Source organism: Miscanthus floridulus, chromosome 2 (genome assembly GCF_019320115.1).
Source record: "Miscanthus floridulus cultivar M001 chromosome 2, ASM1932011v1, whole genome shotgun sequence".
NCBI lineage: Eukaryota > Viridiplantae > Streptophyta > Magnoliopsida > Poales > Poaceae > Miscanthus > Miscanthus floridulus.
In genome coordinates, this window is record NC_089581.1 from 57,381,359 (window position 1) to 57,396,749 (window position 15,391).

The 15,391-nt window shown below is 46.1% G+C and overlaps 3 protein-coding genes across 3 annotated transcripts; 2 read left to right on the plus strand and 1 right to left on the minus strand.

Annotated features, from left to right (window-relative positions):
- Nucleotides 1-3,174, plus strand: LOC136538898 (E3 ubiquitin-protein ligase AIRP2-like). The gene is made up of 5 exons (XM_066530828.1): nt 1-492; nt 1,047-1,197; nt 1,283-1,349; nt 1,444-1,678; nt 2,679-3,174. Exons 1-5 carry the CDS (start codon nt 428-430, stop codon nt 2,887-2,889), a joined length of 729 nt encoding a protein of 242 aa, XP_066386925.1. The 5' UTR covers nt 1-427; the 3' UTR covers nt 2,890-3,174.
- Nucleotides 3,175-6,817: 3,643 nt separating this feature from the next.
- On the minus strand, nt 6,818-8,012 carry LOC136538899 (uncharacterized). The gene is made up of 2 exons (XM_066530829.1): nt 7,675-8,012; nt 6,818-7,581 (listed from the first exon to the last, which is right to left on the minus strand). The coding sequence occupies exons 1-2, from the start codon at nt 7,940-7,942 to the stop codon at nt 7,361-7,363; spliced, it is 489 nt and encodes a 162-aa protein (XP_066386926.1). The 5' UTR covers nt 7,943-8,012; the 3' UTR covers nt 6,818-7,360.
- Nucleotides 8,013-11,984: 3,972 nt separating this feature from the next.
- On the plus strand, nt 11,985-15,174 carry LOC136524492 (uncharacterized). Its single transcript, XM_066517847.1, has 5 exons — nt 11,985-12,237; nt 12,552-12,988; nt 13,336-13,431; nt 14,212-14,271; nt 14,691-15,174. Exons 1-5 carry the CDS (start codon nt 12,123-12,125, stop codon nt 14,913-14,915), a joined length of 933 nt encoding a protein of 310 aa, XP_066373944.1. The 5' UTR covers nt 11,985-12,122; the 3' UTR covers nt 14,916-15,174.
- The last annotated feature ends 217 nt before the right edge of the window (nt 15,175-15,391 follow it).

Sequence of the window (15,391 nt, forward strand, 5' to 3'; positions counted from 1 at the left end):
GGGCAGGAGCAGCAGGGGCAGGCGCCCAGACCCACGGGGATCTCACGCATCCCGAACGCGGCCACGCCCGCCGGCCGCCGCGGCACACGCGGTGCGCTCTGCTCCCCCCTGTCTGCCTGCGCGCCCGGCACGCACGCGCACGCTCGCGTTCGGCCCTGCCCTGCGCCCTCATCGTCTCCTCCCCTCAAAGCCCACCACACCACCGCTGCCCCCACGCCACCCACCCCACCCCACCCCTACCGCGCGGCGCCCGAGACCCGAGACCCCTCTCCTCACCTTCCTTCCCATCGCAATCGCAAGCCCCCGGCTCCGGCGCTCGGCGGTCGGCCAGGTTCGGGAGATTACTTCGTCGCGGCGAGGAGGGAGGGTGGTTTGCCGTGACCGCGCGGCACTTGGATGAGAAGGGCGGCCGCGGCGGCTGTGGAGGATGCGGAAGGCGTACAGTGACTCCATCAAGGTGCTCGAAGCTGACATCCAGCACGCGAACACCCTGTAAGCCCAGCTCTTGCCCGCCTCCCTCTTCTCTGCCCGCCCTGATTCCGGCGCCGCCTCACATCCCCTGTCGATTCTGCTCCAGTTCACTAGTACGGGCCCGTGTCCTCCTCGTTTCTCTGTTTGGCCTCTGTGATCGAGCGGGTGCTTGGGGGTTTCGGCGGGGCCTCGGCCTGCTGCCGGGGTTGCGCAATGCGGCGGCCAGGGAGGGTGATGGGTTGATCAATCGAGCGTCCGGTTCGCGCCCCCTCCGTTGGGATCCGTCGTGGTGGTTGGTCCGGTGCCTGTTGTTGATTGCGCTATCCGTGCGCGCACGAGCGGCGAAGCAGCAGTAGATCAGGAGGGAATCGCATGTGTTTAGGAAGTTACTCCGTAAAAAAAAAATTCTGCTTCCCATGTGTTTCAGCGTTCTAAATTATATATCCGTTTCTGCTTTTATAAGAGGAAAAAGGGGACGAGATGAGTGCACTAGTGTGGTCTTTAGGTGAGGCTTGCCTCATCTCGGAGTGCATGTGATCTGCCAAGTGATGCTAGTTGTTTATCTGGATGAGCAGGGCCTCCGAGTTTCCCCGGGACTATGATGGTGCGTGCCTGCAGATGCGGCTGTCGTACAGTCCCGCAGCTCATATATTCCTCTTCCTGGTGCAGTGGACAGACTGCAGCCTCGCCGGGGCGCTTGGTCTGCTGAGAATCCTCATATACAAGGTCTGTGGCATGCTCTGCTGCAGGTTTGTTGGTTCAGTGCTCACATTATCGATGTGCCCTCCTGAATTTGTAGCTCATTGTTCAGGTTTATGTGGATGGCACGACAACCATGTCGACTCATGAGAGGAAAGCCAGTATCAAAGAATTCTATGGTAAGAGTGTGTGATGTTCTTACATCTTTGCCTAACCATGTTATCTTTTGTGCTGCATTGCTGATCAGAGTTGTTATATGTTTGGCATGAGCAGCTGTGATATTTCCTTCTTTGCTGCAACTGCAAAGGGGGATCACTGATGTGGAGGACAAGAAGCAGAAGGCCGTGTGCATGGAGAGGTACAGAAAGAAAGATGAGGACGAACGGGGCTCCTTATCTGATATTGATGTTGAGAGGGAAGAGGAATGTGGGATTTGCATGGAGATGAACAGCAAAGTTGTGCTGCCTAACTGCACCCATGCTATGTGCCTCAGATGTTACCAGGACTGGTATGCGCGCAATCCAGTTTCTACCCCCGTGTTTTCTGTGACTGCATTGAGTGTTATATTCTCAAATTTCAATTGCCCTACTTTTACTGCTATGCAAGTGCAAACATCTTGGATGGGCTCTTGTTATCATTATCGATTACAAGCCTTCTAGCTAGATGATTCATCTATATCATTCCTCCACCTATCTGTATCATGTTAAGGTAGATCCTGCTAAACATGAACTGCTGAGAACAATGGCTATAGATAAGCTTAAACTTATCTTCCTTGTTCTTTCCACCAACTTATATGCTTGTAAACAAGATGGAACCCCTCCATGTATATGGGCTTATACTTCTTCTAATGAAACCTTTTGGTATGAATGGCCGGTAGCTCAGCAGAACATAGTGCTCTGTGAAACAGATCTGTATTCATTTATATGCTTTCCCATTGTCTACTTGAGTCTGAAAATGAAGTGATCATTGGAAGGTGGCATTGTGATATTCATGTGAACTACAGTAGGTAGGCTTATTGTGGTGATTCGCCACCTGATTTTTTTAACTATGTTCTGCCATTCCTTAGTGCAAAGAGGAACCTGAGTGTGGTGCCCTATCAAGTATTTATTTTTATTTTTACTGTGCTCTCTGTTTACAGCCCATTGGTTCTAGGCTATGAAGACAGTACTCATTTGTTCACTTCAGCTAACAATTTAGCTCATTAAACTACTTGTGGTCCCGCTGATCATAGTAGCTTTATATGTTAGCAAACTCTGATGGTGGGTGTTTGAGATTTATTGTTCCTGTGTATTAGGTGTTCCTATGATATTTGTGGTTTGTCTGTATTCTTTTGGCCAATGTAACTTTTTCAATCAGCATAACTTGGATTGAATCTCTGAATGTGCTGTTTCAGTGTTCATTGTATTATATATCACCATTAAGATTGAGTGTTGTTTTTTTGATGGAGAGATTGAGTGTTGTTTATGTTCCAGATACCATAGTTTGACAATAACATTGCCTTTTTATAGGAGTTCAAGATCGCAGTCCTGCCCATTCTGCCGTGACAACCTGAAGAAGACCTGTCCTGGTGACTTGTGGATCTACGTCGAGGACCAAGATGTGGTTGACATGGAGACAGTGTCAAGCGAGAACCTCAGACGGCTGTTCATGTACATAAGCAAGCTGCCTCTGATTGTCCCAGACGTCATCTTCAGTGTTTATGATTCCCACATAAAATGACTGCGACGCCTCCTCTCTGAAGACCTCCAGCCAGTTCTCAGTGCCCAGTTCCAGTTAATCTTATGCCCCATGCCCCCATGTTCTTCCATTTTCATGCTTTACTCAAGCTTTTGGAAGTGCCTGAACTGATTTGGAACCGCAAGCCTTCCGTTGGTGCTTTAGAAACTTATTTAGTGCCTGCATGCATCCTTGATCATATGCAGCCACTCTGTACATATCTGACTTGGCTCAGTTAATAGAGAACTCTGTGCTTGCCCCAAATGGAGGCAGGGCTGTTTGTGTCTATCTCATGTTTCCATTAGTGTTTAAGCAACGCATAGTTCTGGGCATTGGAAGGTTTCTGCTGCAAAGTTAGGATGCTAATTGGTAACTAGTTTAAGTAATAAATCTAGCCTAGTAGTACTTGGCTAGTACTTTATACTTGATTAACAAGGATCTATTAGTAATAAGGTATAAAAGGATCAGAATTATCCAAAAATGTCCAACAAGCTAAACTACTCGACTCGAGCTCCTTATACTCTTTTGTTATTAAGCCTGTCCTTGCAGGAGAAATTGTACGAGTCAAACTTAGAACTGACTTATTAACACATAATAAAGCATCTACCTAAGCAATTTAAGCTAATAGACATCTGGTAGGCAAGCTGCCCGAGTCGTCGTGTTGGAAAAGGGAGCGAGGTACGTTTTGTCGTCTGCGCCCCGCTCTTGTTTCTTTTTGATTGAGCATCTAAGCAGTGATGAGATGAAAATCTTGATCAGTTTTGGACTACCTGCCACAGAGGGTATGGACTATGGACATACTCGTACTTGTCGTCTTTTCCACGCTGTCCATATCATCAATTTATTATTATGTATTTCTCACCCTCTCCAATCTTATCCATATATACACATTGGATAATGATTAGCCTAACAGAAGAGCTTTGCTTTGAGCTAAACTATTACTCTATTAGTTTCTATTACTACTTTGCGCTAGGTGTGCTACTCTACATACATGGTGTGGCTAGATTTATGTAAAATTGACTAAAATTTATTCGAGGTGACTTAGTATGGCAGTAACCTACTTTATGCAAAGTAGTGTGGCTAGATTTACATGTAGGCACCTCAAAAGCTGGGGCCTAAAAACTTCGTATTCACACATTAGAATTTTAGCAAAATTGATTGGAATTAGTTAGAGATGACTTTTATAACATGTGACTAATTCGTGCAGATTAGAGTGGCTAGATGTATATGGGATCATATCAGAAGTTAGGACTTAGGATTAAAAATCTCGTGTTCATATCATAGCGAAATTAACTAAATGTGTTGTAGAGATGATTCAATATGGAAGTCGATACGTTGTGCAGATTAGTGTAGTCAGAGCAATAGTGAGTACCACATTAGAAACTTGAAGCTAAAATGGACTTCAGTGAGTCCCACATTAGAAACTTGAATCTAAAATGGACTTTACGTTATCTAGATCTACGTATTTCTAGTAATATGTGTGAATTGAGCTAAAGATTCACCCATGGATAATCCACTCCGGTATTCTATTCTACCCTATTCATTTCTAATTGATAGGAAAAAATATATCTATACCCTATCTAAATGAGGTGGATAAGAGTCCTTAAAAAAAAGAGAGGTGGATAAGAGTTTGAATATGGCCACTGGGTAATGGGTACCACCACCAACTGTATCTGTAGACTGTAGTCATCCAGTACTCTGATTTTCTTTAACTAGTGCAACAAGAGCCAACGGTGGATGGTATTTCTTCTTCCTTAGCCAAAGCCTCCTGCTCCGTTGAGGCGGCCTGACATTGGATCGAGATCCGGCCCCAACCCCACTCCAATTCTAAGGTGATTAAGCACTGCACCCAGTCCAATCCTAACACCTATTGATTTGTTTCAGCTCAATCCAATCCAATCCTACACGTAGCACCATCCTAATCCAACCCCAACCCTTTTTGAATCCTCGGGCCCGGATCCTAGAATGCAATCCGAGGGCTCTCACGAGCAAGCACATAGACAGTAAATGCAATGAGTTATGAGTACAAGGCCCTGATCAACCAAGTCACGAGCACGGACACCAGCACTGATATGTTGATTTAATTTAAGAAAATGAGAAATAAAAAAATAAATAACATGTAGCCGGATCCATGTTCCTCCATCCATCTGTTGCATCTGTCCGTACAAATTGACTTAATTCAAGAAAATAAGAAATAATCTCATGCAAATGTGTATTGTCCTTCTCTGAGTGACATAAGTTATAATTTCTCAGTAACAATGTTATTGTAAGACTGCCAGCTGCATCTTGCAGAAGTACTAGTTTCCTCCAAAACAATTTTATCCTTGTAACCTGCAAAACTGCAAGAAAATCTTATTTCAAAATCTAAACTGCAAGAAACGTGTAAAGCATGAACAGAAGTACTCATGCCTATCTTTGTACTGACACCACCCAGAATTCTGTAAACTTGTCAATGTATATGCAGTGATGTACCACTGACACCACTCAGAATCTAAGGACCACTCAGCAGCTGAAGTATTCAGTGGATGACTAATCAATCAATACAATCAAGCAGTAAAACAAACATCAGACTGACATAGTTCTAATACCTACTGCAGTAACAGTCAAGGATGAAGCAAAGAGAAGCAAACAGTCATGGACGAACACTAAGATAGTTCTTTGCAGTGAAATACATGTTAATCGGCCAATGAACACTAAGATAGTTCGGCTGGCAGAATTTTGGCTAAAAAACACTGCTCCGGCCGAATTGTTGTGAGAGAAAAACACTGTTCCCGCTGAAAAAAGAAGCCGAATAAGCCGAATATGAGGTAAGCCGAACAGGGCCAACTGGCTGCCATCCAATTTTAGTAACAGGTGAACAGTACACTTCATGTTACAAAGGAGGCTGCAGTAATATCCGTGGGAACAGAAGTTAGTGACCTTGATTTAAACATCATAGACCTATGTGCGCCCTGTTCGTTTGGGCTTGTTTGGCTTGTTTTCGGCCAACGAACAATATTTTTCTCTCACACCAAATCAGCCAACAGTACTTTCAGTCATGGCTTATAAGCCAAACACGCCAAACGAACAGGCGGGTGATCAAGTGTTGGCCCTTTCTGAGCAAGAGCCCAGCTGTATGACTATTTAGGAAGCAGGATGAGATGTAGCAGCTTAGCAGTTCAGCTTGTGAACAAAATTTTACCATTTTGAATATGTAAAAACTTGTGAAATACGTACAGAGTTGGAATTGAAACTGAAACAATACGTTTCTCAGTACTAGCATATTTGGATGACATGTTTTCACCTGAGAAAGGTATGGGAATATATAATTATTTAACCCTCTGATGGAACCTGATTCATCAAGACTAACTACAAACTAATTAACGCTGGGTGTTCTCCAAGACTCCAACCGTCCAACGCATCGGCCTTCCGTTGGGCCAGCCACTAGGGGGAATTGGTGAGTTTTCAGTTTTGCCAATTGCCATCACTGAGGCCATATCGGCCAGTTGGGCACTAGCTGAGCAACAAAGAGGTAGTGCATATGAGTTTATTTTATGATTTTGGTATAGTGACTATTCTCATACACTAATTATATACTTCCCCTATCCCAAATTGTAAGTCATTCCAAGAATCTTGGAGAGTCAAAGCATCTCAAGTTTGACCAAGTTTATATAATAAGATAATAACATTTATGATACCAACTAAGTACCAATAGATTCTTTGTTAATTATATTTTTATAGCATACCTATTTGATGTCATAAATCTTTGTAATTTTTTTTATAATTTTGGTCAAACTTGAGAAGCTTTGACTCTCCAAGATTCTTGGAATGACTTACAATTTGGGATGGAGGGAGTATTTGCTTGTAAGGGATGAGAGTCTGATGGATTTACCTATTATATTCTACAAATCAAGCAAAAAGTTAGAAGTCAGAAGATAAGTTGATCACTCTATTTCTCAAACAAACATCCATTTGATTACTTATAATGGTCGCATATCAACAGGTGCCCATTTACACTGTTGGTTTGCTCTCTTGTATTGTAAATCAGCTTTGCCTAAGGGGTACTTGAATGTTGAATCAAATTGGGCTTTCGCTTTTCTATGTGTGTCAGTGAGACTAGCCAGCTACTATTCAGTAAACATCTCTTATATAGTTACAAAGAAGGTCAAAATTATCCACGAATTTCTTGCTGAGTTATCTTGACCTTGGAGGAGAAACTGATATGACAGCATCTCTGAGTTATCTTGTCATACAGCCTGGGCGATATCCACAGTTGTAATTGTTGAAACCAAATGCTCATTTAATATGGTTATATGGCAGTAGTTTCAGAATCCTGCGGGAATTAACATGATCCTTGCTACAGTTTGGAATCATCGACAAAAACTCTCACAGAAGCAGTGTGCGTCAAGAGAATTTATCAATTTTGAGAAGCATTAGTGGCTCCACGCTAATGGAGTACTGGCCGATCAAGCACTGGTTCTCGTCCTCAACCATTCTACAGATCCAAGTACATCCGGTAGGCGTCCCTGTGCGGTGCGTAGTAGCCCTCGACGGTAGTGTCGACCTGGAACCCGGCCTTCCGGTACAGCGCCACAGCCGCCGTCCTCGTCGGGTCGACGTGGAGGGAGAGCCGCTGGATCTTCCTCCGCCGGCACCGCTCCACTGCGGCCGCCAGTAACGCCTCGCCGTGGCCCTGCCGCCTGCAATTCTCCTTCACTGCAACCAAAAGTTTACAGTTTTGGGCACACGATTCAGTCATTCAGCATAACCTTATCCCAGGGAGAGACGGGATCCCAACATATGTCTCACCGGCGAGCTTGGTGATGGTGGCGCAGAGGGAGGTGTTGCAGGTGTACATAGCATACCCGATGACCTCCTCGCCGTCGGCGCCGGACGTCGTGTAGATCAGGCCGGAGTTCCGCCGCTTGAGCTCGTCGTGCAGGGACCGCGCCAGCGACTCGTGCTTCGGGAAGATCCTCCGCTCTAGCCGCACGATGTCCTCGATAACGCGGCCGGCTCGATCGTGCGACGGGTCCAGCTCGAGTATCGGCGGCGGCGGCGCCGCCACCACCGCCATAGCAGACGAGGGTCTGGATTTAGTCCCTCGTCATCTTTGGTACTCGTCTTTTGTACCGGAAGACATCTGTAATAACGAGGAAAAAGTTGGCTCAACGAGGCTGCAGTTTTATTCTAGCTCCCTAGCTCGAAAATCAGACACGTATAGTTCCTTAACTCTCAAAACTAGTTAAAATTAATCATCGCGCCCATTTGACCGCGGTTTCCACACCGTAAACCTGCCACGACCCCGCCTGTCAGGCCTTTCCCTCTCACCGCCAGATTGGGACCACCTGTCATCTCCCTCCCTTTCTTCACGGCGGCGCTTAGCGTGTGAGAGAGCGAGAGCGGAGCAGGGAAACAGGCGAGGGCGCGGCGGATGGCATCTTCCGTCCTTCCCTGTTGTCCGCACACAGCAGCAGGGGAGAAAAGGGCAGGGCAGAGCTAAGGGAGAAAGGGATAGCAGAGCAGAGATGCGGAGCGGAGGAAGAAGGGGGAAGCAGGGGAGCAGCATGGTTCGGCTCATCGGAGGCAAAGGCGTGGCGGCCTTGACTGTGCCCGTCCATGGCGCGGGGAGCAGAGCAGAGAATAGAGGGGGATGAGGAAGCAGGAAGCAGGGCGGAGGATGGGGCGAGGTTGGCGAGCTCGGCAGCCATGGCCGGCTTTTATGGCAGGGCAGAGCAGAGGAGAGGAGAGGATGAGGAAGAAGAGGGAGCAAGGAGGCGGTGAAAGATCCTTATGTGGTTTTGGTAATTGAGTGATAATCTAGGTGGACTAATGGTATTTATGTGAGATACACAGGTGATTAGTCCACAGATACATGTGTGTGAGCAACATATGTCATGAAGGTGAAAATGGCTTAGAGATGTTGCAAAGCTCACACATGTGATGATAAAAGGAGCTCATTGCAAATGAGACAAGACATTGAGTCATATGATCAAGGTGGAGAAGATCAAAACATAACTTGGCTTGATGGACCGGTTGCAAGCGTGAAGGGCAAGTTGGAGGCTTTAGAGCAATAGACCACGTGGCGGTGAAGCTTAAGCAAGACTTGACGCCGATGGACGAAGGCAACGGTGAAAAGCAAGTGAAATCAAGATCGATGAACCAATATGATCACGTGATGATATGAAGTGGATCATATCATTGTTTATCATGTTGGTGCATGTGTTGCATCAACATTAGAGGAGATGGAATAGAATGCGCAAGACAAAGATATAACCTAGGGTATTTTATTTCACCGATCATAGATGTGTAGAGAAGTTTATGACCGGATTTAGGATAGATGGCAATATTATCAAGAGGGGAAAACTTGTTTGCATATCGGTCATCTAGTGCCACTCGAGTCATCTAACTTTGCATCGTCGATAGGATTGAGTGGCGTGGCAAATTGAGTGGCTAATCCTTTGAAAATGATTGTGAAAATGCTAACACACATACACATGATGGTGTACACTTGGTGGTGTTGGCACATTTATAAAGGAGATGAAGTTAGAGTTGATGTGGATCAACTCGGCGATGTAACAGAGGTGAGAAGGGTTCGGAACTCCACCGGCGGAGTATTGAAAGCTCTAGTTTGATTTTGGTGAATTAATGAAACCCTAAGTACTTAGTTGGCTTTGTGCTTTTGCTTACTAACATGTGTAGGAGCTCCCTCATTGCTTAAAGTACTAGTGGCATAGGTTTGTGTGACCTTGCTCCTAGAATTAATTAGGTGAGTTTTAGCTAGTCCGACACCTTAATTGCTTAATTAGGATATTCGCAAGGTGCTAGAGAATATAGATAGTGGGGTGCAGTCTTGGCTAGACCAATAGTTTTAATTCCGCATTTATTTCGGTAAGCCGACACGATTAATTTTAGAAACGACTATTCATCCCCCCTCTAGTCGCCATCTCGACCTTACAGGCAGTGGAGGCACGGGGCTCCGACGAGCGGACGGACAGCGGCGGCCTCGGCGTAGAAGAGCTCGGTAGCGACTCCGACTCCATCGGCATCTCCATTGCATGCTCGAGATGGACGGCGGCCACGCGGTGTCAACGCAGTGTTGACGCGGCGCGGACGCGGCGCACGTGAAGGCGACGTGGCTCTGGGCGTTGACAGGACATCGTGGTGCGCGCGCGGCGCGGGCAAATGGTCGGTTGTCAATGTCGGTGGCTGCCTGCCCGTGAGCAGCACGGCTCGCGCGACACTCGTGTTGAGAGCCGACGAGCTATGCTTGGCCTCAGCGTCCCCGAGGCTAGCCTCTTCTCGGCCGGAGGGAGCCCGGAGCAGGCCGGGAGGAGCAGCATGACCGTCGCGTCGCGCCCGTGTCCTCTCTCTCACCCGCATTGCCTTGCCCTGCCCGCGTTCGCGCTCGTCGCGGAGAAATCGAGCTGCAGCGACGCCGAGGAGCTCTGCCGAGCTCGTGCGCCACCGCAGCCGTGCCATTGCCTAAGCCAGCACGCCAGTAGCTCTGCCTTGCTTCGCGCCACCATCTCCACCCACTCGTAGCATCGATCGAGCCTAGGTGAGGGCCTATTGGCCACTTCCACCGTCGCCCGCCATGACCGGGGCTCGCCGGACTTCGAGCTTCGCGTGGCCGGCTATCACCGGAGCTCTCTCACTCCCTTCTCTTCCTTCCCTCGTCTTCCCCGCGAACCCTAGAAGCTCGTACTGAGCTTAGCCGCGCCCGCCATGGTCGGATTTCGCTGGAGCGTCGTCGGGCCCTCGTCGTTGTCCGCCATGCACACCGTCGCCCTAGTTAGAGCTCGGTAGGGGTTAAACCCTAGACACCTTTAGGTGCGGCTCGTCGCGAGGAGCATGCCGGTGCCCTCGGTTTCGCCGGATTCCTCGCCGACGGCGAAAAATCACCGTCCATCTCCCTCCCCTGCCTCTATTTCGCTGCTAGGTTGGGGAAAGGCATGACAGGGGGCCCGCGAAGAGAGGGAGGGGGATGACAGGTGGTCCCAACCTGGCGGTGAGAGGGAAAGGCCTGACAGGTGGGGTCGTGGCGGGTTTATTGTGCGGAAACCGATGGTCGAATGGGCGCGAGGGCTAATTTTAACTGGTTTTGAGAGTTAAGGGACTGCGCGTATCTGGTTTTTGAGCTAGAGGGCTAGAACAAAAGTGCAGCCATAATTGGAGGGCCAAAAATGGACTTTTTCCTAATAACAAATGGCTTCGCATATTTGGCACTTAAAAACGTTTGCTTCACAAAAGTGACTCTCAAAATATATTTGCTTGAGTTTATTTTATATTATAATATATTCATTTTTATATCATAATAGCCGAAGCTTCATACAGGATCAAATCGCGGTATGAGCTCGTGACTTGTTTGGCTAACATATGAGCGACCTTGATCTACTAGCGTAAACAAAAACAAACTCCGAAAAGGCAAGCTTCAAATCATCTATCTCTGAAAAGATTGGAGCAAAGATGGACCTTTGCATCTCCCGTTTCTCCCGTAACTGAATGAGTTCTAGGCAATCCGTTTCCATGTGTACTCACTGCATCTCTGCAAGGCCACGTGCCCAAGTTGAAGTTGAACTGCCAAGCTCACTGCATCTCTGCAAGCCAAAGGCCCTAAGTCATACTATTTTAGCGAATGAGCAAAATGAATAGTACTTTCAGTTATAACTTTTCAGCGAAGCGAAGAGACCAATGCCTCCCAAAGTAGCGTCCAGGAGATTATTATACAATTGCGCCTGTGGCCCTGTGCCACTGCTACAAAGTTCCCCCGATGATCTCGAACAACACAAGTTGTTGCGCCATTACCCGTTTGAGCACAGAAAGCGGCGTCAGTGTTCATTTTCAGAAAACCGGGGCCCGTCCATGAGAGCGAGGCGAGGCCACCTGTGACACGCGCGCGCCACGAGCTTCCTAATGAAAAAGTAAAACAAACTTATTTATATTTTGTAAAATTTGAAAAATCAGAGTGCTACAAACATCTGAATTAATTAACATTAACATCCGGACTTTATCAGAAAAAAACTAAATGGCCCTAGAATTCTAGATATACCTACCAAAAGTACTCTAAATTAGCACTGTACAACAAGGAGTGATATGTAATATATTAACATCTAACAATAAGGTTCACCGACGGGGTCCGAATCGCAAAAAGGAGGAAACCCCTACCCCGGCTCCTAAATCCTAATCACCCGCTCCTTCCCCTCTCCTGCTGGTGTTGGGGTTGCGGCGGCGCCGACGATCCACCACCGAGTGCAATGGCGAGCTCGGCGCTGAGGCGGTCTCTCCCGCGGCGTACCTCGCTCCGCCACTCCATTCCCCCCCACTTGCCGCCCACAGCTGCCGGCGCCTTTCGTCGTTCGTTCCAGTCTGGTGAGCACTGAGCACCCACACACACCCTCCGATCCCCGCGTCTCCCTGGCCGCACGCGTCCTCGTGCGGTGTGGTGGTCGTGATTCTAACACTCGCGTACGGCGTACCTTTCCCCCAAAGTCGGCTGTCACAGTAAACTGAATCGAATGGCCTTGGAGATCTAGTTCTGACGCGAATCCATAGTTTTCTCTTGACAAAAACCATCATTTCCTTACACTTGTGTTGTCATGTTTTAAGAATGAAGAATTGACGCTAGAATGGTCTCGGCCAGGATGATGTTGATATGCTTATCTTGTTTAACTGTTGCTGTGCAGGGGATGGCGAGACCTTGGAGGAATTCGATGAACGGCTGTTTGGGAGCAAGGACACAGAGGAAGGGTCTCTCTATGAGAAGCTTGACAGGGCTGAGAACGCCAGTAGGAGATACGGCATGGGCTCTGGGATGGGTGGTTTCGCTGGGTTTGGTGATAGGAGGAGCTCTGGGTCATCCATGGGTGGTTTCCCTGGGTTCAGTGACAGGAGCAGCTCTGGGTCAGCCATGGGTGGTTTAGGTGTGTTTGGCGACAAGAGCAGCTCTGGGTCCATGGGTTTCTTTGATTCTTCGAATGATAGCATAAGTGAGATGCTGGATAATGCGGCACGCAACTCCCAAATGGATGACAACGATGACGACGATGATGAGTGGGAAGAGGATGATTTTGAGTTCAGGCCTGATGTGACGTATAGGCGAGGATCGACTTATTCTGTTCGGGTAAGCAGGAGCTTTGTTTGTCAATGTGTAGCCATAATTATTGGATTCATCTAATATCTTTTGCGACCTTGATGTTTTTGTTATCCTGTGTAAGTGTTCAGGAACTACTGAGTAAGTGTGTGGGTTAGAAATGTCTGTGCTATCCTGAAATCACAATAAAATCGTGTACTTTACTAGCTGATGGTTGTTAACAAAATGAGAATTTCATTTCTGATATGCGGAACTCCTCTTTATAATACCATGTGTAGTTTACAACTTTCTTTCTTCAATTATTAGTTTATTCAGTGACCTGCCCTTGTGTGATTGCTATTCTAATGCCCTATTTCATTCAATTGTAATACATGTAGGACCTTGACATTAGAAGACCTGCAGCCGCAAAGAATCCTCCTAGACCACAGTTTGAAACAACTACAGCGGAGGTTTTGAGGAAGGCTGATTTTAGGGTGAGTATTTCTTCCTGACAACACAAGGAAATTGCCTATAGTTTCTATTTTTTACTGAAATGTATCATGTCCTCTACCGCTTTGTAAATTCTAGGACTGCTAGGTAACACAAAGTTCAGGAACACAAGGAGTCTATGCTGATCTCAAAATGCTTCCTCTTTCCTGTTTCAAATAGAGGAAGTCATACCCTTTATAGTGTTAACATGCAATGTATTGCCACCTGAAAATCCGTTATTTGTTTGTTGTGTTAATATGAGTTTTCCCACATATGTATCTGTAGAACATGACTAACAATCACTATTAGCAGTAAATTTATCTTACTCTGGCATTTTCTTCTGATTTTGCTACTTGTCTTATTTGATTTTAGCAAATATAAGATAGTTCTTTGCAGTGAAATACATGTTAATCACTATGATACTAGTTTAATTACTAGTGCACACAAGAAGCTTATATACATATTGGGATGGTTTTGGTTGCAAATACTTCACTGTGACAAGTATCAAAGCACATATTTGAATACGAGCCATGTGTTTCATGTTCCAAATTCCAAAGTGTATGAAATGCATATATTTTGATTGATCGGGTCTACCTGCAAAGAAAGTCAGTTGTGTATAAAACTGTGTCAATGAATATTTACTGTTAGTTGCCTCTTTGCAATGAAGAGACATGTAACATTTCTCCCAAGATTATATCTTTGATCTGATTGATGAATTCCTATGGTTTGGCTACAAGTACTTTCCAGTTTCATTTTTTAAACATATTTGGAACTGCTCCTTGCAGAACGTTAGATTCCTCTCCCACTTCCTTACAGAAGCTGGAATTATCATCAAGAGAAGCCAGGTAATCACTACTCCTCAAGTACTCAGCTAATTATTGTATATGATGACGAACTTTTTGGGAAGATATTCTTGCTTTTTAGTTGAGCTGTCAGATCCTTTTGTGTTAGATAGTTGCTTATCATGCATATTGGGAGCAGTTGTCCTCACTCCTCAATGCATTACCCCATCCTGGTATGCTTTTATCCTTTTGGAAAGACATCCTGATGGCACTGTTGTGCCAGGATCATCTTGCTGGATGTTGATCTTTTCAGTGACTTGATTCTAAACACGATTCATGTAATTGAAAAAGAAGAGCCGCACATACCATCATATATTCACATACGCATATCCCACATTTAGCTTTTACCTTACTTTTGCACTTGTAATTCAGTATCAATACACATGTTTGCCATGGTTTTTACCTACTCATTTTCTTCACAGACCCGTATAAGTGCAAAAGCTCAGCGTAAGATTGCAAGAGAGATCAAAACGGCGCGTGCATTTGGGCTAATGCCTTTTACAACAATGGGTAGAAGACCATTCATCTTTGGAAGAAGTGCGGAGGAGCACTATTCAGAAGAGGAATATTTCGGCTTTGGGAGGCAGAGGGATGGTGAGCCTGCTGAGGATAATGGGGACGAGGAGCCAAATGTGAAGGCTGCATAACATTCTGGAGTATCCTTTTCCATGTGCTCGTGTTTTTCTCCCGGCCTCATTCAACATAATGCTCTCGTTTTGCTTCTTCAGAGCATAGCGTAGCTCAGCTTAAATAAAACTGTAACATCGCATGTATTTTGTACACTTATGTCTTACTCACCTGTGCCATTATAGCGAAATATCACCAGCTTGATATCCTCCTGGTTGGAGACAATAGGCAATATGAAATGGAACATGGGATCAGCGCTTTCCTGTGCGCTGGGAAACTTGAGGTAGTTGTACTGATTTCAATTTTCTGTTGGATATTGGTTGTTTGGCTTATGCCACCGACAGATCATGAATTCATGTGCTGGTTGTTGACGGCTTCATTTTTCTATTGCTTTCGGAGGATTTTGTCTGGCTATCTCTGAAAGAATGTATAGGGCTCGGTTAAGAACTCAAGATATCCTCTAGCATCTTTGTGGCCTAAAAAAAGGATTATGCTC